General features: G+C 38.5%; 1 protein-coding gene across 1 annotated transcript; it reads right to left on the bottom strand.

The window, feature by feature from the left end:
• Window positions 1-8,211: 8,211 nt before the first annotated feature.
• On the bottom strand, window positions 8,212-16,432 carry REM2 (RRAD and GEM like GTPase 2). Its single transcript, XM_072415117.1, has 5 exons — window positions 16,317-16,432; window positions 13,026-13,352; window positions 12,863-12,936; window positions 12,501-12,708; window positions 8,212-10,213 (listed from the first exon to the last, which is right to left on the bottom strand). Exons 1-5 carry the CDS (start codon window positions 16,420-16,422, stop codon window positions 9,936-9,938), a joined length of 993 nt encoding a protein of 330 aa, XP_072271218.1. The 5' UTR covers window positions 16,423-16,432; the 3' UTR covers window positions 8,212-9,935.
• Between the last annotated feature and the right edge of the window lie 9,693 nt (window positions 16,433-26,125).

Below are 26,125 nucleotides of genomic sequence, written 5' to 3'. Positions count from 1 at the left end.
CCTGTGTCTTACTTGTCATCCTTGTGTAATCTGTAATGGTTCACCAACCAATAGCAAAACTGATGCTCATTCCCATAAAGAAACAAAATACCTCTACACTAAACCTCTTTTCTCCTAATTCCCACTTCATAAAAACAATGGTTTCTGTTCATCATGCTGATGGCTTTCAAACCTGAATTTATACACCAGTGACTCCGGATCCAGACTTGTCGCTGGAGATTAGGATGGTTTGCATGGCTCTGCCAACTATCCTTAAGGGGAAAATTTCATCATAATTTATTCATCATGATAAAGAGTTTGGGATTAAAAGCACCATTTCTGTGTTTGCAGATGACTCCAAACTATGTAATGGAATTAAGTCCATACAGGATGTCTATAATCTACAAGCAGACTTGGATGTACTGTTTGATTGGGCGGCCACGTGACATTAATTATAGATAAATGTAAAGTTATGCACTTGGGGGGCCAACAACATGCATGCTTCATACTGTCTTGGGGGAATACATCTGGGGGAGTCAGAAATGGAAAAGGATCTGGGGGTTCTGGTAGATCATAGACCTAATACCAGCATGCAATGCCAAACTGCAATATCTAAAGCTAGCAAAGTACTTTCTTGTATTAAAAGAGGAATAGACTGCAGAGATGGAGACATAATCCTGCACCTGTACAAAGCATTGGTCAGACCACATCTGGAATATGGAGTCCAGTTTTGGGCACCAGTTCACATAAAGGACATTGTGGAATTGGAGAGAATGCAGAGAACGGCAACTAAATTAATAAAAGGAATGGAGGAGCTCAGCTATGAGGAGAGATTAGCTGAACTGAATCTATTCTCCCTTGAGAAGAGATGTTTAAGGGGGGATATGATCATCCTGTATAAATATATAAATGGTCCATATAGAGAACTCTCTTCCCAATTATTCACTTTGAGATCATTACAAAGAACAAGAAGGCACTCTTTGTGTCTGGAGGAAAATAAGTTTAAGCTCCGCATAAGGAAGGAATTCTTTACTGTAAGTTCTGTGAAAATGTGAAATCTGCTCCCTCAGGAAGTAGTTTCAGCAACTACTATAGATTGTTTTAGGAAAAAGCTAGATGTTTTTCTAGAAGCACAGAATATAACGGGGTAATAAGGATTTAAAGTTAAAATAACAGTAACGGTTGATCCAGAGAATATCCGACTGCCTCATGGAATGGGAAAGGATTTTTTTTCCCCTTTTGAAGCAAATTGTACCAGGGTATTTTTTTCCTCTGGACCAACTATGTTCATGGGGTTTTATATTTGGGATATATTTATTTCCCTAGTGGTTGAACTTGATGGACTTATGTCTTTCTTCAACCTAACCTACTATGTAACTATATATCTGTTATGTGTAATAGAAGTGATGCCACCTAAAGTCACTAGTATACCAGTTCATTGTGAAATAATATCCATAAATGTTGTCCAAAGTGAAGAAACTGAAAGCGCAGTATGTGGAAAGGTTGGTATAAGCAGAATCAACACTTGTTAGGAAATTGCTGAATACACTGTTAAAGTATCTGTAAAAAAAATGAACAAAGTCTCTGTGGTCCCTTCAGTCTGGGGAATATGTAATTGAAAGTGTTTTGTGTGTATATTTTATGATCTGATAATACTTGTGGTATTATTATTATTAATATGGTTACTCGTTGGTCCAGCTACTTCTAAAAACTTACTTAGGTTTCCAGTGCTGCTTTGCTGTAGATACAGTATAGTTAGTGAGCCTTGGTAATTTTCCATAGAAATAATATTTATATTGGATTGTTAAAATAGAACTTGTTGGTGGGTGGTGAGCTACTGCCATAATCCGTTAGTATGCATAGCATATTTGCAGATTTTGGCACATACAGTACTTACCTGTGTGTAATCCAGGGCCTGTCATTGCTGCATCCTCCGTAGGTGCTGTCTTCACTTCTGGCTCAACAGTGGACTTCTGTGAAGACGGTGATCCACTTCAGTCATTGTATGATGTAACCGCACATGACCAAGCTCAAACTGTACATTTTTTCCTACATAATGTTATGATTGAGATGTCTGTCTTGCAGCCTGTGCCGTGAGATACACTTGTCACAAGAGAAGTGTGGACTGCCATTTCTGGCCTTTTTCTAAAACTTTGAGCATGCATTCATTAAATGTAAAAACTCCTTATCTTTATTATTATTATTATTATTATTATTATTATTAATATTAGAAACTTCCACGCTATAACTAAATGATGCTTTAAAAATCACACAAATGCTAATACTAACGTGGCAAAAGTCAGTTTTGCATTATCGGTCAAATAAATGCTCCCCTGTATATTTGGCCATATGAGAGCAAAGGTTTTGGTGACCATATGTGATAAATATATGTATATTTAAACTTAGGTTTTTCCTGCCTCCCTGCAGACAGATTAAATGCTAAATTTGGAGCTTTGGAGGGGATTACCTTGCGTGCTAATGCAATGAATACTCACCACTACAGGGTTGGGTTAAGGTGAACATATATTTAGAGATTATATATGCTGCTTACCTGGTTGGTGTTCTGATCTCCTACCATGAAAAGAGGAATTTAAACCTAAAAATCTAAATTGTGAGCAGACATGCCTAATCTAGAATAAAACAAATTTACCAGCCTGTTTTTCCAATTTTCTGTAGAATGTACACTGGAACTGTTCATGCACAACTTGCTATTTTAAAAGATAATGTGAACACGGTTCTATATTGTGCTTACCTAAGGAGCTTAGCAATGTCACGTCACTTTCTCTCTGTACAGAGACACGGTAAGTCTTTTCAGATCTGTCCTACCTCTTACTCTAGCATCAGATTACTGCTTTAGTGATCCTTTACTGGCGGACTGCAGATTGCTATTCGCAATGCTCCAAAGCATCATGGGGGATCAGAACAGGTATCTGCTGACCAGATCCAGAACCACTATGAAGGATAAAAAAAACCTGTATATATCTCCTAAAATTTAATGTTAAACTTCCCTTCCATAATAAATCCCCAGGTCACAACAGTAACAATCTGTATACCATTTGAGATGCTCACCTAAGTGAATGCAATGTTTTTTTTATGATGTTATTCTTACAATTTAAGCATACTGTTATTAACAGGTTTGCTACCAAAATCAAATTTCCATCTGTCCTGAAAAAAAGTGTGTAATACATTTGGGTAGACTACAAATGCTTAAAGGTATGTGCAGAGCCGAGACAGCACTTGTGGTAGTGTGCGGCCACTGGGGATAGCTAAGCAGGAACGTGAAGATGGCAGAGAGAGGGAGGAGAGCATGCTGCACATAGAGTAGGGTACTGTGCAAGGAAGTTTAGATAAGTAATCCAGTGGGTGGCCTGGCCTGATATACCTGGAGAAAACAAGTTTTCTGCAAATGTTTAATTCCAGCAGAAAACCAGGATCAATATTAGGAATCAAGATCTATTCGACAGGGAAGTGAGTATTACAGAAACACTTTAAAAAGTTTGCAAAATTCATTATTAAAGGAAATTAGCCAGAGGACACACGTAAACCCTTCTGAAAGGTTCGCTGCTTTTACTTTTAAGGGAAATCTGGGTCACATAAGTTGGAAAAGGGATGTAATATCAATATTACTGTTTGGAGTTTGCAAGAGATTGACCATTTTCTAATTGAAGACAAAAGTTTCGTTTTGACAGTCATGTCACTAGTTGTCCTTCAAAGAGCCCCACTACAATGTCTCCACCACAGCTTTATGTCACTAACACAGCCTAAAGCCACATTTTATTTTGGTAAGGGTGAGCCAATTAACTGTGTGCATTTGCGATGAGGGAGGAGACCCATGCCAAGAGAGGGAGAACATGCAGACTCCTGTCCAAAATTCAAACCTGGAACTGAACTGCTCCAGCAAACCAAACAAGGCAGCCACTGTGCCAACATGCTTAAATAAAGAAAGCCAGAGGGATGCTGTTAAGAACAGTTGAAGCAAAAGCACACCTGTAGAAAAATGTATTCTAAATGTGTTTCACTTGATACATGAATTGAAATGGACATTAATGACAGCAAAGGGACTGCGGGACTGCATGCGGATACAGGGATTACTTTTGGACACATTCCTGGCATTCAGTTGGCCCGAGTGGCATTGGAGGATTTCCAGTACCACTTTCTTTGTCCAGCAGAGGGATCACAGAATAATGTCTTAATATTTTCCCATTGTAGAAAAAAAGTTTTCCAACCTGGCAAATTACCCAAAACTGTCAGAAGAAATGCCTGTGTGAACACTTGTCCAGAGATTCTCTCTGCAGACCCAGGCTGAAAGATTGACGACTCCATACAAAGTGCTGCCCACCTCAGGTGAGATTAGATGATGCTTATAGCAAAATGATGTGTTGGAAAGCACACTAGCACATGATACCCAGAATAAGTTATCTCCAGAGTGATGTATTCCAGCAGCCTTGATCTCTCAGCAGCTTGGGACCAGGACTAGCTATAAAAATAGGGCATTTAAAAACAGGGTGCAAAGAGAAGTAGAAAATGCAAGGGTGAGCATGTGTAGCTGAGGGGTGCAGAGGATACACTGGTGCTGATGTATCAAGACTGTCCTAGACTGAAGAAGATAGACTATCATGGGAGAACCTGGGTGATCCAGCAAACCAAAATCCATTCTAGGAGACAAGTCTTCTGCAGTCTTTGGGAGCTTTAATATTTCAGGCCCACTGTGTATACCAGGTTCTGCATGACATGCCCCTGTACACAGGACTTTACCAAATCCTGACCACTCTGTATGTTGGGAGTACAGAATTCAGACTGTGCTATGTATAGCCCAACCCGTCCAGCAGCAGGATTATATAACTTGTCGCATATAACGTTCATACTGTGTACTAAATGCATAAAGTAAAACTTGCAACACATACATAATTTAGCCACCCACACAATTTCCACACAGAGTTTCCTGCTACCAGTGCCCCCTGTGTGTACAATTGGAGTGTCCAGAATTCTTTGCCCTCTTGTCCATGAAAAATTAGAAATGAGGTCAGCAACCCTGACAGCTGCACATTGAATTGTAAAGGCAGCATACAATTATTACCAGCACCACATTATCAGAGCCTATTCTTTTATCTTAAATCTGTCATGAATATTTTACCAGAAGAATCATTTTCTTCAATGCTCACTCAACCACTAAAGTGGACCTAGCATCATATATATATATATATATATATATATATATATATATATATATATTCTTGTTAAATGCATGCACACTAAGTACTGTGTAGGTGTAACACTTAAGTGTTTATTAATGCTGACAGAGATCACAGAACGTTCCCTCACAATGCTTTCTTCTGCTCTTCTTTCCAGAGCCATTTTTGTTCAATCGGGATCCATAATCCTGGTCTGAGATGCTGGTTCTGTAAGTCCTGGTGCCGGTGTGATTATTGTGGACAAATATTTTACATAGATGAGCCCCCTGCTTCAGCCTATCAATTTGTGTTTTGCTACAAAGTTAAAATGTTGCTGGTAAATGGGGGAAAGGAAATAATTCTTTCTGAACTAATTCTTTCATCTGACTGCAGCAAAATATTCAAATCTCAGCCTAACAGAAAGTTATGTTTCCAAAGCATAGGCCTCTCTGACTCTCCTTTTACCTAAAACATTAAGGGACATTTCAGACTTCCGGCAGAACACATACCACAGCCCCATCCGCTACTATTCAGGTGAATAGGAGCAGATTATTATTATTAATAAACAGGATTTATATAACATATTACACTGTACATTAAATAGGGGTTGCAAATGACAGACTAAAACAGACAGTGATACAGGAGGAGAGGACCCTGCCCCGAAGAGCTTACAATCTAGTAGATGGAACCATTTTTTTATTTTGCACATTTTTGGCAGATCTTGGAGAAGTTCCCGAAAGCAACAAGTCACTTTTGTCGGTGGTTGCTGCCCTAACGTTTGACCCAAAATGAAATTTTAACACACCATTGCCTACAATTACCCCCTAGCCTATGCCTTTACAACATAGATCTTTTTTTTCCATGCACTTACTATCTCTTCTCTGTTTATGCACAAGATGTGATGTAAGTATTTCAGCAGGAAATACAATAATTGCCACAGCGGTAAAGACAGAAGGGTTGGGTAAAAAAGCAAAAGTTTTTAAATTAAGTGTTAAAGGGAAAACAATCATTTAGCATAATGTTTATACTTTGATGACAGGTGTTAGGGAGTGCTATCTCCCCAACACTCAACTTTTAACCTATGCATTTAAACTTATACCCACACATACATTTTAACCTGTGCCTTAACATCTGACCACTTTCCCTAACACCTAAACCCACAATACTCACCTGTCCCCATTCCCTTGCAGGGTGAATCTTCCTATTTGTTCTCTTCCTGTAGATGATCTTCATCCATCTTGATTGGCTAAACTGTGATGATGTAACACAGGTGTCCAGGATTTCTTTCTGGCACACACGGGACGCTGGGATTGCTGCTTGCGTAGTTCAGCTTATTACCAGGTATTGGGGCAATCAGCCAGGTAAGAAGGATAATTGCAGAAAGCACATCCCCTGCCCCTTTCTACAATGATGATGTGCCTGTTTGTAGATTCTTAGAAGTGGAGCTTTAGTCCCGCTTTACCTGTGCATTTACACATAACTCTCCAACACTAATCTCTTCACCTGTGCTGTACACTGAACCACCACACACTTAATTATTAACCTGGAAATTTTACCCCCTTCCCTTTTTATAATTTACCCTTAACCCATTCCTTAACATTTTACCCCTTCCCATAACACCTATCACCTATCATGTCTCTTCATTTCACTTCCCCAACACCTAATCCTTCCTTTTGCCTAAAAGCAGATCTAAATCTAATCATTAAATTGTTATGCTTTATATTATTAACAACGATATGTTCAAGTGTTTTAAGTCTGCAGCTTTCATTAATTTAATCCCTGATAATCACTTAAGGGTTTATTTGTTAATCAGTGAATCTGACATTCACTAAAGCATTTTCAAGTGAAGAATCTTCCCGGGTCCATATATTGGCAGTAATTGATTCTCCACTAGGAAATATTTTAGTGAATGCCAGATTTACTGCTTTATAAATAAACTTAAATATGAACTCAGTTCACCCTTAAACTTTATGTGAAGTCAGTATATAGAAGTCAGACCTATGGATAGCCCAGGGTACGCTGTGTCAATAGTTCTGATACTACGACACCCATTAGGAGCCGGGCCAGGAAGGTGGGGGGAGTGACAGGACATCCCGGCTGACTATAAGGTGGTGGTTTGCACAATGTCCTGCAGCTCCCATTAACAAGTTACAGACTAATCATTGCAGCACAGATCTGCCCCCCTATTTAGGTGAAATGGACTGGCAGGACCTGCGGGTATTTGATGCTTATTTTTATATTTACAATAAACTTATTGGTGGCTGGGGATCTTCTGCTATAATCAGCAAGTATGGCACATACTTATCCATGTGGGCTTGGGATCTGTCATTGCTACACCAAAAATCTTTGCCACTGTCTCCATGTTTGTTTTTTTTATTAGTCTTTAGCTAAGGTGAATTTAAAATTGTCCTTTCATTGCCTTTAATCTCTGATGTAAATATGTATCTTTTAAATGGTCTATAAACAGTATTGGTGACAAAGTGAATATATGTATGTAAATGTATACTGAATAATATATGTACGCTATCAATAAACATACAACGCATTCTCCAGATGTTTTATAATTGTTTCTTGATTTTGTGTGCTTTCAGAAACAATATTAGTGCCTTTCCTGCAGCATAATCTGACATTGTACATGAGCCAGCAACACAGGGCCTTGAGATGACTGCTTACAGAGTAATTTGGTTATTTGTGTTCCTCTCACTCTTATCACAATAGCCTTCCCTGTGGTATGGGGTGCCGTGTATGAGTCTCCATGGCAACGTCTCCCCCAGATACAGGGGGAGCTATGGAATATAGTTGGTTTGTAGTCTCCATGGCAACAAAGCCTGTTCTGATGAATTTCTCCTTTTAAGGTTGGAAGACAGGAAAATTGCTTTGGGGAGGGGGTAGGAGTTAGGTATACTCAGAGGAAAGGTAGTATGAAGACAGGGTGACAGAGAGGTGGGTGAAGAAAGCCATAAATATAATCATTCTTACATGTTGTATATTCGGATGGTTGTCAGTTGATATACAATCTCTTACACCGTGCTGCTATATCATTTATTTTACACGCACTTGCTGATGTGAAATGTGTTTATTTGTTGCTTCAACATTACATTTCCATCACTCTGAGGCCATACTTAAACAAACCTTGATACACCTAACAGTCCAAAGTGGAAGATATATTTAAAAAAACAAAACAAAAAACAAAAAAAAAAAACCTTCTTTCCCACCTAAAAAAATCTTTTCACCCTTGACCTGGACCATTATGTCATACAAGACAAATGGTTGCCGTCATTTGCAATACAACCCTAGATGTACACCGCCTTCCTAATGTACAAATGCAAATGGCGCCACTTGTGTGAATGAACAACGTTGTTTGGTCTATCGCACTGCCTAAGCATCCTTTGTCAGCTCCGTGAGTCATATTGTGTGAGTTTATGTTGTGTCTGGTGCAATGACTGAAATGTAGGCAGAATGCAATCATAGTACTCGAGCAATAAATAGGTGAGAGCTGGTGCTTGCTTGAAAGGCATCTGGTTGAAGCCCATCGAGTATGAAAAAGCCCAACACCGGCCACATGATCTGTGTGTAGCGCTACCATATGTAAGCCTAAATCATTCCTTATAATAGGCAAGTACGGTCCACAACTTCACCGATTGGAACTGGACCACGACAACAATAATGATGCCTATTGGCGTACAATCTTATTGGCACCTTGATCTTTTTCCAGGCTATTTACCCATATCATTTAGCATGTATACACATCTTTTACATAGAATGTGTATTATAGTGGAATGTTAGAACGCACTAGTTAGAAACATGACATTTGGGCAAGCAATACGAGAATTCAAAAATAGTACTAAAATGTCCTCGGGCATTGCCTTCACTGAATGGGTTACACTTTTCCCTTTGTAGTTTTGTATTCTTGGTTCAATTTCCAGTTGAGAAACTGCATGAAATTTGTATGTTTTCCCAAAGGTTACGCCCCACAGACAAAACATTGTGGCCTAACAAGTAATTTAGGCCTAATATGACTTCCTATTCAACTACAGCTGGTCCGAAGTCCTTACTTAAAAAGCAGGACATAGGTTTCTGAGTCAATGATCTGGGCCATAAAAACCAATAACTTCTATAGAAAAAGTCAAGTTTGTGCCTTGTGTACCCATCAGCATATTGATATGCTATATATTTGTTTTGTTTATTCTCAGTGATCTCAAAATATGAAATAATATATATCAGAAAATGTGGGACAAATACATTCATATATAAAGCTGTAGCATATACATGAAGGGCTCTATTTTTAAAACAGGAAATCCAGCAATCCATCAAAGACTCCCTTGTGAGAATCTGCCAGGTCCATTTGTTTCAATGGCAGTAATTGATTCCCACTAGTGAATGTTGGATTCCCTTTTGTATAAATAGAGCCCGAGGGGCATTATCAAGGGCCTCCACTTATGTAATTGAATTATTTTCCACATAAGTGAGCAGTCCCCATTGGAACACATGTATTCTTGTATTCTTGAGGACATACCAATCTGGTCCCAGTAAACATACCATTTTTTCACCCTTGGGAATTTTATACAAGATTTTTCATTAGTTTTGTACCAGGTAGTCTGCATAATCTCTAAATTTTCTTATAATATTGCTGTCATTTTGTCCCAGCATAGCATCTACACAGCCCATGTTCTGTTCGTATGGTGCCACATAAGATGGTCCATCGTTCTCCGAGTTCTGTGGCAGACATCAGGTCATGTGGCCAGTCCGACTTCCTTATGGCACATGGACAGGATAGTTCACTAGTCACAGGACAGAAAGATCATGGCATGATTTTGACCGCTGTTTGAAGAAACCTTTATGTTTTCCCATAATTCCCTGCAAAAGCCGCCTTGCTCTTTTGGTCAGGCTTTCTCTGCGACCTGGTGGTAGGAGGGTAGCTGGCTGGGGATTGTGTTGTACCTCATCTCTTCGTAGACGAATCTGTCTGACAACCCCTTCAAGCAGCTCCTGTGTATTATGGTGAAGGGCAGCAGATGTCTCTGTGTACTTACAGCTTAGCATCCCTGCCAGGGAGCGTCCCTCTGGAAAAAAAAAAAGAGGAATACAGTTTACACAACGGCATCAAAGCAAAGTAGGAGTATAGTACAGAATGAACTGTCTTTCCAATGTCTATTGACAGATTAAATGGGAGCCTGCTTCATATAGGTATACCTTTTTTTTTTCTTGCAGGACAGATATTTGTTCATATGAGAACCTGATCAGGAAATTCAGGAAAATCCCAGAGCAGTTTCTATCACCTGCTTCCTCTTTAATTAAAAAGAGAAGGAGTTAGTAGAGCTTTTTAATATTGGGCTTTATTTGCAATGGTCTATACATTGCCTAGGATTAAAATTAACAATAGGCCACGTTGCAGACAGGAGAAGGATGCAGAAGTTTTAATGGGCCTTTGTTCATGCCTAAACTGCTTTCCTTCCTAATACAAGTCAATTAAATGCAACTGAAGGCAGCTGGAAGCAACAAAATGTTAAACTCCACAAATCAAAAATGATCTCAAGTACCTGCTTTTGACTTGCATAAAATATGAAAACACTTTGGTTGAGCCTCTTAGCTGCAAAGAAAAAGTATACAACTACTACTTAGGTTATTTAATCCACAAAAATTTAGACTCAGACTTGTCAAATAATGCAAATATTTTATCCTTGTCAAATAAATTTAGATTTCAGAATTAATATTATATTATTTAATATTATTATATATATATTTCAAAAAAGGGGTTTCTCTAAATACATTCACCTAAATTAGCTCTTATTTGCATTGTCTGTACTGGCATAGCCCTATCTGATATTAATTGCCTACAAATTCATCATCCCTTGTAAAGAGACTGGCACAGATTTGATGAAGTGGATTACCTCCCTGGTTTACTCCTGGAGCAAAAAGGTTGTAGCTGGGCCATGGCATCTGCCAGGCTAGGTTGCCTTGTAGATAATCTGGCTCTAAATGGCAACAATGGCTGGACTGCTGTTATCTGCTTATCCTGCTGTGGTGTCAACTCTGTAGAAAGTTTGTGGTTAATAGCCAATAAACATTATCACTTGAACCACAAACTTTCTTCATTACTCAATGGCTAACATGGTACAAGACTCTACTACTAAGTTCACTGTGTGAAATACTAATTCTTTTAATGTATTGTAATGGTTTGATAGGTTACTATACTATACAGCCTTTATTTGCTAGAATTTTTTCTGCTACTCTAAAGTAATATTGTTGTAAATTAACTCCTAAAACCCACTCTCTTCCTCTAGAACATGTCTGATTATTACGTTTTTTTTTTACCCAGGTAGAAAGAAACCACATTTATTACTCCTCCTGATATCATCCCTAGGTTTATGGAATGCTGGTAGGGGCAGCTGCTGGTAGCTCAGTTCCTACTTAAAAAGGTATCTACATCTCCCAAGATCACCTCTCCTTGTTTTGTTGGAAAAAGCTGTATGCATATAGTGAGGGCAGAGAGGGACTGAAGATAGTCTCAGCAGGCAGGGCTAACAAAAAGGATTGTTCAGGATTTCAGTACAGCAGGGTTAGTGTTATACGCTGACTACAGGAAGTTGCAGGTATCTGGCAGATTTACTGGTAATTTTCTGTAGTTGCAGAATTTGTAAAGAGAAAAAGCATAGTGAAACAAGCATGTATTGCAGACACGCACTGTATATACAGTTTATGTTTTTTTTATTTTCCAAGACAAATGCTTTAATGTTCTACTGAAAGACTGTAGTTGGCATTCTAATCATTATCAGCCATCTTTACCACCAAATGATCTTTTTCCCTCTTAAAGTACACATATAAATGAGAGCACCCCACAAGCTTTTCATGCTTATACACAATAGCCTTGTTGTTTTTTTCACCTTTGTTGGATTGTGATCTTTTCCTGCCAATAAATGGCCCCACCATTACTCAAACATGTTGATATTAAAGATCTTTTACAATTATTGTATGTGTATATAAATCTTATTTAAAGAAAATAAAACAATGGTATCATATTTTTTTAATAAGGATGTGTTTGCAATAGTTAGGGTTGTCTGCTGCTTCTGCAGTCAATAGAACCAATTGTACTGTTTTGGCTGCTTGTGCCATTGGAAAACTGTTGTGTTGTGCCAGAGCAGCACTCCTAGCCCTATACTAAAAGATCATACTTCTGCTGCACAGCCGATGGGATAGGGTTATTTTACCAGATGATAGTAAGCGAGACTATTATGTCATTTGCACAACCTTGCCCTAACGTTTTTGCTATTTTGTATAACACCCTAATAAATCCATACACCCTATCCCAGGCTAATGTGTAATGAGTATCTTAACTCTCTTTCTCAATACCTTCCATGCTGACCTCTCTGGAGCGAGCAAGATCCCCCTTATTGCCAACAAGAATCACTGGAATGTGACGGTGTGGACGGGCACTGCGCAGTTTCAGAAGAAGACCAGGTAGACGTTGAAAGCTGCCCCTGTCTGTCACTGAAAATATTAGAAGGAAGGCGTCCCCCATCTGTAGACAGCTGTCTTGCATCCAAGTGTGTTGACCTGACTGAGAAGAAAAGAGCGCTCTACCAACAGAACAACAGTGTAAAGATGGTATGCTGTGTTCACAACTAGCACTATTTTTTCTGATAATAGAATTGTGACATTTTCAGGAATTTCGCAAACCTAATTTTAAAAGTATTTCTAAAGTAACTTCTTACCTGTTCCCAGATATCATAGACAATTAATGTTGTCTTTTCTCCATCCACCATTAGATCTATTTCATATGTATCCTCTGAAAGTGATAAGAAGATCTGTTCACAATCATATCGTATCAAATATTTACACTTAACCCAGTCCATATTATAATTTGCCAGAAATCACCTGGATGCTCGGCTTCATGTGGGAAAGAATCTTTTAGGCCTCCAAATATCCCGGCAAGAGTGGTCTTTCCTACTCCAGCGTCACCAACCAACATGACTTTGTAGGCTCCAGGCTCTGGATTACTGTCTGAGGACCTTACAGAGTCTGATGACCCAGAATGGACACTTGGCCAGTCAAGCTCATCAACAGCTTGTGCACGTCTCAGCTGGTGTTTGTAAGGTAGGGGCATACTCCCACGTCGGTGAGAGTCCACAGAAACAGGAAGACTTCCCCGATGTTGCCGCAAACCCCCCAGCTTTTCTATTTTGTTTAGTGTCATGGCAGCGGCTGTAAAAACAAACTGTTAGTAGTATAGTGCCAACATATCTAAAAAACCTATAAAAAGTGCCTTAGAACTAAAATTCTAAAGTGCTATTTAATTTTAAACCTAAAGCCTATTGTGGTTATGTGGAGTATGGGTAAGCCTGGGTTCTTAATCACAGGTACTGAAACAGTGCGTTAAGACCATTGTGGTCCATCATGTGAGAGATGGACTCTTCAGTACCCATTAGTAGCCCATTAGTAGCCCATTAGTAGGGAGCAGACCTGTAAATAGGAGTGAAACTGGCAGCACAGTGGCTTTAGAGGTAAGTGCTCTGGCCTTTGAAAAGCTAGGTCCCAGGTTTGAATCTCAGCCAGGACACTATCTGCATGAAGTTTGCAGGTTCTCCCTGTGTTTGTGCTGGTTTCCTCCCACATTCAAAAGAAAACATGCAGTTAGGTTAATTGGCTTCCCCCTAAAAAATGGCCTTAGACTGTGTTAAAGACATATGACTGAGGTAGGGATATTGGATTGTGAGCCCCTTTAAGGGACAGTTAGTGACATGACTATGGACTTTGTACGGTGCTGTGTAATGGCACTACATAAATACTGTATAATAAAAATAACTGCAGCAAAAAAAAAGATCAGATCACTTTCCTTTCCAGGCTGATTGTTCTTTTTGATGTCAGTGTATATCATTTTCCACATGTTTTTTTCCCTACGCTGACATGCACACAAAGATGGTCAGCAAGCACTGGCACAAATGATACAAGTAAAGGTTGCTGAGCAGTTGTAACCACTGTTAGCACTCATGTAAGGACTTAGTTAGTCCTTCTACCTGTTTTGTTACTCGGCTTGATCTGAATATGGAGAAAAATAGAATATATAATAAAAAGGAGATACATACACAAAAATATACCTAGACAATATACATGTATAAACTGCAGTTATCAAAATATATTTTTGTGATGCCAGTTCGTTAAATAAGTCTTTTTTATGGATATAAAGTTATGTAAACATAAGGTTTTATTTTAGCTGCCATCCAAACAGCAATCAGGAGTCCTAAGGGGCTGCAAACTTTTTTCCTACAGTTTTACGCGATGTGGCTTACTGGTATTAGTAGATAATGCCATGCCAATAAATAAAAGTAGAAAACTAATTTAGAATATTTATTGTATCTTTATATTCTCTATTCCCACACTTGGCATGTGTCATTATCATTGACTGTAGCTCATTAGATGATAGTGGGTGGGGGAATCCCAATAGGCTAGGATTTCAGTATTAGACTTCATACCCATAAATCATTAAATGCCGTCTAGTTATACCTATTAACTTGTAAAAAAAAAATAAATTCCATGATAACTGTATTTGCTATAAAATATTGTTTTCTTTGCTAATCATGTCATCTACCGCCTGACAGTTTTCTCACTATTACCGTAATAACGTTGAATTATATAATCACACTTCTGCCTCCTCTAAATCCAGGATGATCTCCGATCAGTATCCAGGACAAACAGAGATTACATTTTCCAATCCTATAAATTCTGTGAGGATCTATTAGGAGTAATGCATTATTTGGTTAAGAAAATGCAATATTCTGTAATGGTAATGCTGCATAAAAACAGCAGATTTTGATGATTTTAAACAATCGTCAGACCATCCTATCAGTAATAGAAGTGAATGTAACCGCCAAGGATTTTATTTGATTGATATTTTAATGATATTTTAATGTAATTTCTGTTTAAGAATATCATTTTTCTTTCTGCCATATTTTTAGGGTTTTCAAATATTTATATACTAAAAGATTCATGTTCTGTAGAGGTCATACTACAGTGGTATAATAATGAGCAATTTATATTATTAAATATAAGGCTATATTATGGTAATGTCCATTTTTCCTGACATTTCAATATACAAGTCACAACATATGTAACCAGCAGCTATCAAACTTACAAGGTGGTCAGGGTCCTTCCCACAGCCCATGAATGGTCTCTTTTTTTAATATCCAATTATGCCAAGGTTGGGCACCTGCCAAGGCAACGTGTTCTATGCATGTGACAGCTCACATCTCTGCAGCAGCAGCAGCACTGTCAGCCCTGCCACTGAACCATTTAGTCAAATATGTCCCTTTCATCTCAACTATGGAAAGAAGATAATCTGTTCTACTCATTGAAATTGAATACATAGTGTCTAAAAGTTAGAAAGAGTTGGACCTTGGGCTGTACATCAGCCTTGGCTCCTTTAGAAATAAGTAATAGAATCAGAGGAGCAGTTTTCTCCAAAGAATTAGCAAACTGGTGCTTAATTGATTTTTGCCACAAGCCTTTATTATAACTATCCTTAGCATTGGGTATCACTGCATACCATGGCTAGGATTATTGACATGCACATTTCCATCACCTATGGCAAAAGAATTGATGAAAGGCACAAGCTCTGAACAGATCACACAATAAGAATAATTGCAATCATTAACTTCTTCACTGCCTGGGCACAATATAACCTAATAGGCAGCAACTCCCTTCCACCCCAGACATCCAACGATTACAGTGTTTATACATTTCCAGCTGCAGGGACCTATCAGTCCTAATCAATGTGCCAGTCCTTACAATAGTCTGCCTGCAATCCCTGCTATTAGAGTTGCAAACTATTTCTATGTCACAGAAGCCAACAATGCTGATCAGCCATGATGCCTTGGAAAAATTGCTTCAATTTACGCTTTTGTCACATACATCTTCCCAGGGATCTATTAAATAATCACATCGCCTGGATCGTCTGCCAGTTGTTAACCCCTTCCTTACATCATCTGCTAACTTTGTAAGGTATTTTGTACACTATTGGCATTGATCTGATTTGTAATCATGAGAAAACTATGTGGGCAAAGAATATGAAGTGGTCTGTAGAAAGTTGCCCTGCCAACACCAAGAAACTGGCACTGTATCACTAGATTGGCTTCTTCACCCTCCTTGTGGCATGTCAGTGCCACCACCTACCTGTATTCCTCAGTGTTCCCCCCTGGCTCTGACACCTGTCTGTTTCCTCTTCCCTGAAGCCCTGTTTTCTGCCTGGGTCTTCTCTGTGACAGATGCTCGCCTCCATCTGCTCTGTCCCTCCCCGTCCCTTTAAATATTCCCCCACTAGACACACACCATGGGCTGGGGAGACCCTCCCTCTCCTGATGATACATATGTAAAGCAGGGCGTGACGTCACAGGGATTCCCCTCCGCAGGTCATGTGACGCCCCCTGTCCCCCGTACTGGGCACCTTTCCCGCCAGCAGTCCAGATGTGACTGGGGGTGCAGCTGGTAGGTGCAGTGTGACGAGGGGGCGCAGCTGCTATGAGGGAAAAGCTACTGCTGCCCACAGCCCGACTATTGTATGTATTACGCTTTAATTGCTACTTTTCATTTATGTGCCCAAACAGAAGTAATATGCTTTACAAGCCAGCCTGCACCCCTGCTACTTCGAATTAAAGTTTTTTTGTGTTCTGTGAGCTGGGAACTAATATCCACGTATTAGGATTCACCTGACATTCCCACACATATACTTAGCTATAATACATTACAAATAAAAATTCACACACTCTATTTTGTTACCTCTAATTACAGATACACATTCACCTTGATATCATTTCAAATATAAGCCTATTTATTGGCACAGCATTATTTCTGTAAAGAGATGCATTCACCAAGAAGGAGGGTGGGACTGGCGATTCACTTCTTTATAGAGCAGTGAATCTGATATTCACCGAAACATTCTTTAGTGGAAAATAATCCGGGGCCATGTGTTTTCAATGATAGTGACTGATACTCTACCAGTCCAGCGGTCGCCAACTTTTCACCCCTCATGGACCACTAAATTCATAATTTCAAATCCCGTGGACCATTAATATGAATGTTTTTAAAAAAGATAAATAGATTTGTAAAATAATAATGTTCCTAATGGTGCCTGACCAGGATTGTGGAGGCTCTGATTCATTGATCAGCTCACGGTTAGGTGACGTTTTACTATTGTTACTATTATCATTAGTATTATCTTTGGTATTACTAAAGAACTGCAAAATATTTGTTTGCTTTTTATTTCACTCATTATGGGATTAATTTATTCAAATATAAGATTTATTTGATTTATCTAACCTATTTGATGCCATTAAATATAACAGGTAAAGAAAATACACTGTAAAGGTCATACTTACCTAAAAGAGCATCTGAGAAATAAACAAATAAAATAAAACAATCGGATGAGAATCGGTATTCACAGAGCGGGGTGACTGTTGTAATGGTGGAAACAATACTAAAGCCTACAGCTCGCCAATGGTTGCCTCATACAAGTTAAAGAGGAACTAAACCCAAAACGGCCAAAAAAACAACACACCTTCAATCCCGCAGGGGAGTCTGATCGCTCCAGGAGTGTCCTGCATCGGGTCCCGCTTTGTTCCGGAGCGACCATCTTCTCTTGAGATCTGCAAATTTTTCTTTTTGAGCAAAAAGGCTCCTTCTCGGAGCATCTTGGGCATGGGCAGAAGGAGCGCTGAAGAGCCTCCCGGGATGCCTGACTTAGGTAACCCAGGAGGCTTTACGCTCCCATTCATTCTGGACCGCCTAGGCTATCGAGGATTACGGGGTTGTGCTTCACCCTTTTTTTAAAAAAAACACAACAGAATGTTTGCTCTACATAAAATGGTTGTCTACCCTTTTATGTAAAGTGCAAATTGTGAGTTTAGGTATGCTTTAAGACCACACTGATGGCACGCTGTGCCTCTCTTGTTTTTCCGTCTCTAGTACAGTTCCTAAATTTAGTGCAATATAAAGGTGAAAATTGTCATTCTGAATATAAGAATTTATTAGAATACTATTTTTTTTATTAATAATAAAACATAAAAAATTTGCAAATAATGTCCAACTTTTCTAGCGGACCACTGGTTGGTGACCACTTCACCAGAGAATATTTCGGTGAGTGCCAGATTCCCTGTTTTATAAATAGACCCAAAAAATTCTCAGTGGGGCTAAGGTCTGTGTGAAACGTATGTCTCTCTGAACTATTCTCTCACAGTCTGAGACTGATGGGATTGTTATATTGGTTTAATAAGCCTGTGTCATCAGGGAAGATTTAGTATATTTAGTATATTAGGTTCTATGGGATGTATTGAACAACCTAAAATGAACTTAAGTGTTGTTTATAAGGTACTCACACCAAATATTGATTTCATCAAATTTTTATTTATTCATAAATGACAGCATGTTTTTAGAAACCCCTAACAGTTTTGTATAGATCTGTATATACCGGGGAACTATATTTGCTGCGTAATACTTCTTTTTGGAGTTTGGTATTGTTGTACTGCTCCCTGTGACATCAGTACAAACAATGCACTTTATATCCGGTACACAAGCAAGTCTGTCCATTTGTACGTTATTTTACATTTCTTTAGAACTAGTTAGATCTGAACACATTACAAACAAAACACATGTCAAACTCACCCCTGCTCCCAATTCCTTTATGTAAGTGAAGCCACTTTAGAATGCAACATTAGGGGTTCAAAGGCAAAGCCTGTCTGTACGAACCCTATGGAAAATTAAGGCAGGGTAGCCAGAGGGTACAATTAAATATCTGCAGAAAAAAAGTTACAATGCAGCTACAATAAAGTAAAAATCCTAATAAATACTAGTTGGAACATGTATAATATTAGGTTATTTTATAGTCTATTTTAAAGCAAAGGATATAAAGCCTTTAACAAAAAATTCAATGTTAGATGTGAAATGATCACAATAACAACCAATCATCTTTAGTACTTTGACTACTCCAAACCAATGATATTTGGCATTTGGTTACCATGGGTTAGAACAACCACAACTATGCACTATTCCTAAATAATGTGACTAACAGATTGGGCAAGTTTTAGAACTCTCTCTGTTTTTGAATACAATTCTAGCGACCTAGAATCTTCGGAATAATAGCAGTGTGTTTTAAAAAAGTGAATAAAGCTCAAAAAACCCTCATAATATCTTTTATTTCCGTACATGCAAATGCATCGGGAACACTGCACATTCTATTCCAAATCGAAATATGAAAAACGTATTAAATGTGTGTTATTGAAGAAAAGGGAATATTCGGCTGTACAAAATAATAGCAGTGTGGAGTTCAATTAGTGAGGTCATTCATTCTGTGATATAAATGGTGTCATTTACAGCCCTTATATATAGAAGGCAGCAAATGTTGTACGTGCTGGGTATAGTGCATTTGTATCTGAAAATTTTTGTGAAATGGGTTGTTCCAGACATTGTTCAGAAGAATGGAAGAAAAGGGAAAACTCCCATTTGAATGGGTAGAAGAATACCCAAAATGGCAAAGACTCAGCCAATGATCAGCTCCAGAAGGTCTAAAATTACCTGTGAGTACGGTTACAATTAGAAGATGTCTATGTGAAGCCAAGCTATTGTCAAGAAGACCCTGCAAAGTGGCAATGTTGAAAAGAACACAATGACTGGCTATCATTTTGTGGATGGATGCCAGCAAGATTGTTCTTTTTGGGTGTAGGGCCACAGACAGTTTGTCAAATGACCCCAAACGCTGAAGCTACAGTACACAGTGAAGTGTAGTGTACACAGTGAAGACAATTACGAATGGTGGTGCAAGCATCATGATATGGGGATGTTTCTCATACTATGGAGTTAGGCGTATTTATCGCATACCAGGGGATCATGGATTAGTCTGAATACATCAATCAAAATACTTGGAGTACCTCATCCTGAAGAGGGAATGCCCTTGAAATGAGTGTTTGTTTCAACAAGACAACTACCCCAAACACACAAGTAAACGAGCAACATCTTCGTTCCAGACCAACAAGATAGGCCAATGGAGTTATGGAGTAGCCAGCTCAATCCCTGGACCTTAATCCAATAAAAAAACTTGTGGGTAACATAAAAAATGCTGTTTCTGTTCACAGGTACCAGAGGTTGGCTTCATGTAACACTGATCTCTATAAATAGACTCTTCTCGCTTGCTCATAAAATTTGTTTTTTCCCTAATTATTTCCTATTGTGACAGCTGTGCACTGTTGACAATCTGCCAATAGGTGGCAAAAGGAGTCACTGTTTTAACCAGTCACAAGTACGACCATAGAATTTACCACCACTGAATTTCAGAGAAATCGGCTGGGGGAATAATTTATAAATAGAGATTCAAAGCAAAACAAAATCTTGAAACATTTTTCAGTTTATATAGTGAATGTTTGTGTTTGTAAATAACAATACAGGTGCTGCTATTATTTTGAACAGTCTAATATTCCCAATTCTTCACTTTCTGTAAAGGAATACCACAAATTTGATATATTTTTCTTCATGTTTTGATTTGGAATAGAGTGCACAATGTTTCTGATGCATTTGCACGTACGGAAATTAAACCCACTAAAGGATTTTGAGCTTTATTCATTTTTTTAAACACACTGCTATTATTCTGAACAAAACTGTATGTTGACAAATGTAAGTTGTTTGGTACTTTTCTGCAGAAACTATTTTACACCAGACCGAATGTATCTTGAAATATATATGAATAGTTTGTAAAACTACAGTGCTCTATTTATATTCTTTTTCATTTATTTATATTCATATGAAATTGTTAGGAATAATCTTTACATGCCACAAATCAGTGTTGCAGCTCATTACTGAAACAGGCTCAATGCGTTCTGCATGGATGGGCCAGCATGCTTTACGCTGCTTTTCTATCATGATAGATTGATCATATGCATTATTTATTCTGTATATTGGCACAAAGAACTTTGGTTATCATGATGTATTTAGGCTGTGGTAGAATCTCCCTCACAGCCAAGGGTTGTACAATTTATTTTTTGCAAAAAACACAAAAATCATCAAACTTGGGCTCGGTTCACTCCTAAATGTTTCTACAATAATGTCCTGCCCAAGAACAGACACCATAACTTGCCCTTTATAAATTAGAAAGATTGATATGATGGCTGTAAATGAATCTTCAATGAATAGTAGTCAAAATGCCTTATCATTATTAGAAAGCGCTGACAGACTTGCAAGCTATATGTCATTTATTGTCTTTTCTTTGAAAAGAATGTATTTAAAAAAAGGCTTGAAGAATGTAAAATAGAATTGCCCCAAGGTGCCCAAGTTAACGGCCCTGCAAGTGTGGGCACCTTGTAGTGCCTTATGTACCTGTGTTATGTTAGCCTTCAAATTATGTCATTTCCTTGTCGCAATGTAGCCCCTTGGACTCCAGGCCAAGGTTGTGCATAGGGGCCCAACATGTAATAAAGTGCCCAGGTCCAATCCAGTAATAATCCAGCCTTGCTGCTGTTCTACTGTTGAATGCCAGAGCCTCAGTGACTGGTACAGCTGAAATGGCAGGGCGTTATGTTTGGTACAACAAGGGCATGGGGCTGAAGTGCAGACACTATAAACAGCTGTTACCCAAGTCCAGGAAAACTACGAGAACATTGAATTCATTTTGCATGGAGAGTAAATGTCTGGAAATATGACTGCTAAATACCAAACCTAAATGCTTTTTCTTGAACCAAATATATACAACATCACAGCTGTCATAGTTCTACTGTCATTACGAAGTGCTGAAAGCGAAAAATGAGCATAAAAAAAAATATTTTTCACTGATCAACAAATATGTGCTAACTGCATTGGTTAATTAGACTTTAGTGTCTCACAGGCGCTTAAGTACCTCACGCTCATTTACTTAAAGGACTGTCTCCTACCACTAATTAGGAACAAGAAATAATTAGACAATTAGCAAAAACAAAAATAACATGCTTTAATAGGCATGAAATTGCATGCAAACTAGGAAGAAGAAGTAGTGATGGACGAAGAGGGGTAATAAGAAGGCAGTGCAGCCCTGCTGTCTGTCCTACTACCCTGGTCTATTCTACCATCAAACTGATCTGACATAAATACAAACTACAACGTCCTGCTGTTTGAATAGAAAAAAGGGTTTATTGTGGAAAAGTCATTAAACCTTTTACTTGTAAAACTATAAATATTCTTAATGTTTAAAATATTGGGGGGTGACCATAACAGTCAGGACTTTGCTCTGGTCATAGGCAGCCATGAGCTCAATATTCGATCAGTGTTATGGTATCTGTCCAGATTTCATGCTCACAGATGTTTTTTCCTACTGAGGTCCTGGCGTTCTCCATCCTGAGGCTGTCAGCATTTTCAGCAAGTACAGAAATGTTGATCTTGCCAGAAATGCAGTGTCACATTCTGTAAAATAACTGCTAGCAAAACAATGTTATCTTTCTTAATTGTTCTATCCTCAAATGTAAATGAGAACAAAGGTAACTTGGTTTAGTCCAGCTTGAGTGTCTACCATGGCTCCTTCCACAGATATAGTGGAGGAGTGACCATAGCACATAAAGACAAAATACTTGTGTGCTATACTCATAACAAACTATTTTATTTTTATTTTTCCATGTGAGCACCCTGTGAACACGCTGATAAAAGGGCTTGTTTCTGATTATTTTTATTAATTAACAGGATTTATATAGCACCAACATAATACACAGCGCTGTACATTAAATAGGGGTTGCAAATGACAGACACCAAGGAGAGGACCCTGCCCAGAAGAGCTTACAATACAGGAGGTGGGGGAAGTAACACACAACAGGAGGGGAGATATGTAGTGTTGAGAAGTAGTGAGAGTTTTAAGAGACAGAAGAAGATGGGTAGGCTAGTTTAATAAAATGGGTTTTGAGTGCTCATTTAAATGACCAGAAAGTAGGATCAAGCTGAATAGGACAAAGGAAGACCATTCCAGAGAGTCGGGGCAGCCCTAGAAGTCTTGGAGACATGCGCGTGATGAGGTTATGAGTGAGGAAGTCATTTGTACGCCATTGGAGGAGCAAAGAGCAGCTAAGAGAGTATTTTTTTTTACCAGGTCAGAAAGGTAAGGAGGACAAGAACTGTGGAGGGATTTAATGGCAAAGCACAGGAGCTTGAATTTGATTCTAAAGTGAAATGGAAATCAATGAAGAGAACTACAAACAGATGCATCAGAAGAGGAGAGGTGGGAAGGATGGATGAGTCTGGCTGCAGCCTTCAAAACACTGGGGAACAATTTTAAACACATTTTTTGTTGAATTCAATTTTAAAGCTTATTTACACTAAAATAGGTATGCTAATTCTGAAAGTGCAGTTAGTTTTCTTCTATCACGTCAGTTTTTTTCTCTACCGCTTATATTAATGCGATTACTGTAGCGTGGATTTGTATAGGCTATTTGTTTACATGCAAGACAGTGTGGTCAGAGGTTGTGCGTTGCTGCACATAGTGAATAAGCAAAATTTATTTTTCTACTTACACACGTATTTCCTTTCTTTCAGATCATGTCTGGCTCTGCTGTTTCTTGTCGTTAAGTGCCAAAACAACCCTGATTCATTTTGTTATATCTGTGGCAGTTTCACCAATCCCAGTCAAAGGGCGAGCATCAGCACATTTGTACAACAAGCCTATTTGGCATATTTCAGAGTTAAACTTGGTTATCAAGATAATTCTTGGGCCCCTCATAAGCTGGGCAAACAGTGTGTCGAGGGCTTACGGATGTGGACAAAGGAAACACGTGATAAGATGCCATTTGGCATAACTATGGTTTGGCGAGAGCCAGGAGATCATATCAGTGACTGTTACTTTTGTATAGTGAAAACTTCAAGATATAACAAGAAAAATAAATGTAAGGGTATCCTAGTCTACCGTCGGCTATACACCCGGTGGCTCATTCAGATGAAATGCCAGAGCCAGGTTTCATTCACTACCCTCTCTTGAAGAACATGAATATGGTGATGAACTAGGTGACAACAATGATGAAGAGCTTAAAATTGAAGAGGACTCTGTTCGTAAGGAATTTGATCAGCATGAGTTTAGTGATTTGGGACTATCGAGGAAGGCTTACTCCTAGCATCAAGACTGTGTGACAAAAACCTACTTAAAAAAGGAATGAAGGTATCGTACTTTAGAACCAGAGAAATTGCATTTCTGCAGTACTTTAGAACTGACAGTGGCTTTGTGTATTGCCATAACATATCTGGTTTAATGGAGGAATTGGGAATTCCAATCGATAACTGAATGGCGACTATTCATCGATAGCTCAAACCAGAGCTTAAAGTGTGTCCTCCTTCACAATGGCAATATATTTGGGTCAGTTCTAATCGGCCATTCAGTTTCTCTTTGTAAAAAATATGCAGACATAAAGAGAGTCATTGAGTTATTGCAATATCACCAACACAATTGGGTCCTCTGTGTTGACCTTAAAATGGATCTTGATCAGCAACACAGATACACCAAGTATCCTTGTTATCTGTGCATGTGGGTCAGCAGAGCTCGTGAGAGGCATTGTGTGGAAAAAAATTGACCAAGTGATCCAAACATTCTACATGAGCCACTTGTTGATACAAAGAATATTATATTCCCGCCTCTGCATATGAAATTGGGTCTGATAAAGAAGTTTGTTAAAGCTTTGCCAACTGAAGTAGACTGTTTCAAGTACCTCATTTTGGCATTTTCTAGCCTGTTATTTGCAAACATTAAAGGCCGGTGTGCTTGATGGTTTACAGATTTGGCAGCTCATTAAAGATGAACATTTCATCAGGACAATGTCAGAAGTTGAAAGTAATGCTTGGTTATCATTCAATGCCATTGTCAAGGACATTCTTGGAAACACACAAGCAAATAATTAAACAGATATTGTTCAGAAACTCTTGGGAGAGCTACAAAATGCTTGGTTGCAATATGAGCATCAAGGTGCATTATTTGCATAGCCATCATTCTAACTTCCAGGAAAACCTTGGTGCAGTCAGTGATGAACAACATGAACGATTCCACCAAGATTTGAAGGTCATGGAAGGACAGTATCAGGGTAGATGGGATGTACATATGATGGCTGACTATTGTTGGAGCTTCCGGCAGGATTGTCCTAACACTGAACACTCCACAAAAAGCTTTAAGTGTAAATTTTTACCTTAACCACTTACCCGATTATTTTTCAAATGTTTTACTGTAAGAAAAATGTCAGAGTAACAATAAATCCATTGTATGAACAAAAGAAGTTTAAATAGTACATTCAAGTGATTAGTTCATTATGTTTATTCTATGTAAAATTTGTATGTTTTTTGACAAAAATGTAGGGTACCTTGTAACATAAAAACTGGATGTGATAGCAAAAAACTGGGGTCATTTCTGAGTTTACCACCCCAAAATTAGTAAAAAACAAGTGTAAGATCTAACTCAACAAAAAATGGTTTTTTTTTGTAGAGGATAGAATATTGCAACATGGATCTCTTCTAGCAGCGTTTTGATATTACATACACTGCTCCTCCCCATGCACCAGCAGCAATATCTGCAATCTTTGTATGCTATGAACCATTTTCAAGTTTTAATCCTCTTACTTCAGCCAACTAATTGTTCAAGCAGTTAGGCAGTGTATGCCTTTAAACTGGACCTATGTTCAGCAGTTATGAAGGTTTCATTTCTGACCTGGTTCTAAATAAATAATTGCCATACAACTTGTCACATGGTTATCTGCGTGCTTGTGCCAAGTGTGTGACTGAAACCTACACTTAGGCAATTAGTGTTCTTTACAATGAGAACAACAATTGCATTTTGAATAATCTCTTAGTAAACGTCCTTTTTAAAGCATTCTATTGAAAATTATTAAGCTATAACACATTTCAATTTACAAATATTTAGCACATTCTCCATGGAACACATAGCGTGTTGTGGTGATTTGTGGGGCACTGGGGCTTCATTTCAAATAAATGGCGCTGCAAAGCACATTATTGCT

This window comes from Pyxicephalus adspersus, chromosome 6 (genome assembly GCF_032062135.1).
Source record: "Pyxicephalus adspersus chromosome 6, UCB_Pads_2.0, whole genome shotgun sequence".
NCBI classification, from domain to species: domain Eukaryota; kingdom Metazoa; phylum Chordata; class Amphibia; order Anura; family Pyxicephalidae; genus Pyxicephalus; species Pyxicephalus adspersus.
This window is presented reverse-complemented; position numbering and strand designations above follow the sequence as displayed.

Bases quoted from the DNA above. Each gene is read 5' to 3' on its own strand.
- REM2 (XM_072415117.1), bottom strand. From the start codon at position 16,422: ATGGAGGCGAGCATCTGTCACAGAGAAGACCCAGGCAGAAAACAGGGC. The intron at 12,937-13,025 runs GTGATTTCTGGC...TATCACTTTCAG, and splicing joins ACATGAAGCCGAGCATCCAG to AGGATACATATGAAATAGAT. The intron at 12,709-12,862 runs GTAAGAAGTTAC...TTTTCTTCTCAG, and splicing joins TCTATGATATCTGGGAACAG to TCAGGTCAACACACTTGGAT.